The sequence below is a fragment of the Sinocyclocheilus grahami genome, unplaced genomic scaffold (genome assembly GCF_001515645.1).
Source record: "Sinocyclocheilus grahami isolate Dianchi unplaced genomic scaffold, SAMN03320097.WGS_v1.1 scaffold1860.1, whole genome shotgun sequence".
In the NCBI taxonomy this organism is placed as follows: domain Eukaryota; kingdom Metazoa; phylum Chordata; class Actinopteri; order Cypriniformes; family Cyprinidae; genus Sinocyclocheilus; species Sinocyclocheilus grahami.
This window is the reverse complement of record NW_015507039.1, coordinates 84224-86418: the sequence shown is the minus strand read 5'-3', so window position 1 is coordinate 86418 and position 2195 is coordinate 84224. Positions and strand designations below refer to the sequence as shown.

At 35.3% G+C, this 2195-nt stretch overlaps 1 protein-coding gene across 1 annotated transcript in view; it reads right to left on the bottom strand.

The window, feature by feature from the left end:
• LOC107573078 (galactose-1-phosphate uridylyltransferase-like) overlaps positions 1-2195 on the bottom strand; it is a 20840-nt gene extending 18645 nt beyond the window's left edge. Inside the window, exon 1 of the mRNA XM_016259517.1 lies at positions 2071-2195. Coding sequence (XP_016115003.1) covers positions 2071-2193 — 123 coding nt within the window. The 5' untranslated portion in view covers positions 2194-2195. The remainder of the gene's footprint in view (positions 1-2070) is intronic.

Below are 2195 nucleotides of genomic sequence, written 5' to 3'. Positions count from 1 at the left end.
GCTGCAGGTAGTGCCTCAATATAAATATCCTGATTGATTGATTGATTCTAAACTTACATTTAAAGCTCAAGTTAAAAAGGTTTGTAAGCAGGTTAAGTTTAATCTCTATGTTTATTAGATAGAGATTATATGTCATTAGAGACAACTAAGATGTATATGTATTCTATGGTTATTTCTCACATGACTTACTGTTTAACCACCTGGTCTCAGGCGAGTTCAGTGACTCTAAAACCATTAGAGTCCGTATACAAACGTACACTTAAAGTCTTCGATAAGAAATCGGTACATTATCATCATTATCTAATACTGAAAAATATATAATTTGTTAAGTTGGGAAAACATGATTAAGTATGCAAATGTATGCTTGATGTATAAAATTATTTATGGTTTATCTTCTCCCCCTCTTGGTCAGTTAGTTAGTATTAGAACAACTGATTATCGTTCTACAAGAGGTGCATTAAGAGGAGACTGTATCATACTGCTTAGACTAAGTCATTTTAATTAGTCTGCTTTTTCTGACACAGCTGCACAAGAATGGAATACTATTCCCAACAACTCTAAGAGATCTATACACATATGCTTTATTTAGGGTTCAATTGAAGAATTGGTTAATTAGTACTCAGATTTGTCAACACTAGAATTTTATATTTGCTAGCTATCCTATTATTGATTGTATCTTGTTTGCAATGTCTTTATTTGATCCTATTGTTTTTAAATAGAATACTGTGTGATTTGTACTATGTAATTATACAATTTTCTAGCATGTATTTTGTAACTTGTAACATCTTGTCCAGGGACTACGGATGTAAAATAGCCTTTGGCTAATTATGGTACATTTACAGGAATGTTTTATTAATGTAAAAAAAAAAAAAAAAAAAAAAAATTAAAAAAAAAAAAAAAAAAAAAAAAAAGCTCCAGTGGACAGTTGCATTAAATGATTGACTAGTCTTACAAGTTAGTCACCTAATGTTATTCTTTAAGACTGGTCAAAACTCGTTTAAGTCAGTTACATAAAAAAACATTGATTGGTCTAATTTGAATCTGAAAAATAAGATTCATTACCTATTGGCTAACTGCTAGCTGGTCAGATTAGTTCTGTTGATAAGACACAGTCTTAACATAGAAGCTAGATTTATGCAACTGGACCCAGTTATCCAAAAACACTAGATTTTGTGTTTCATTCACATCCATTCTTGTGATTGTGAATGTGGGACAGTGGGTGCAATGAGATATGCTGAAAAAGCAACTAGTAAGATGTTGAAAATGACAAAATGGCACAGATTGTACAAAAAAAATCAGTAGAAAAATCCATATATGAAGGTTAGCCAATCATAACAGAGGCCATTTATCTATTGATGCTAAGGAACAGTAGCAAAAATTGTGGGAAATAGTCATATAAAACTAAAATATGGTGCAAGAAATATAACTAACATTATAAGTGGACTTCAGAGAAAAACATAACATGATAAAGTGTGTAGAATTTGATACCTTTAAGCAGAATACCTTCGTTAAACTGAATCTATAGTCTGTCAAAAAGCCACTGAGGCTCAGGAACTCTCTCACGCTCAAAAGTTAACTATCTTTTGGCACAAACATCTTAATTCACTGCATTCATATCCCTGGAACCCTTTGAAGTGCTCTATTATTCCCCCACAGGAGCATTAATGTGTCCAGAGAGGCCAGAGAAGCGCTTCACCCTGCCTGCCATTGATCAGTGCTGAGACACCCTGACTGAAGAACATCTCCCAATTGATCCAATTAGCGCTGATGAGGAAGACTGGGACAGAACCCAATCGAGTGCTGTCCCTGCCTCCGACGCCTTTAAACACACATTCTTATGCAAGTCACGGCTTCTAGAGAGAAAGTTTCTTGGGGCAACAAATGGTGCAAATGTTTCATTAAGTTGCTACACCCCCCAGAGAGAGTCACAGTGAGAAAAATGTCTTGTTTTTTAAAATGAGTCATATGTCCTAAGGCTGTATTTTAGTGCAAAGTAAATAAAAATGTTCTGCATTTGAATGCAAAGTAACAGGTGCACCAAAGATAAAAATGAGGACGAGATGTACTAACCTGCACCCACGTGTATTCAGCACCCAGCTCTACAATCAGATCTGCCCACTTGTCAATCACTTTGCGGATCTCTGCGGGCTGCATGAGGGGGAGGGTGATGTCAGACCAGGGGTGGAAACACATGA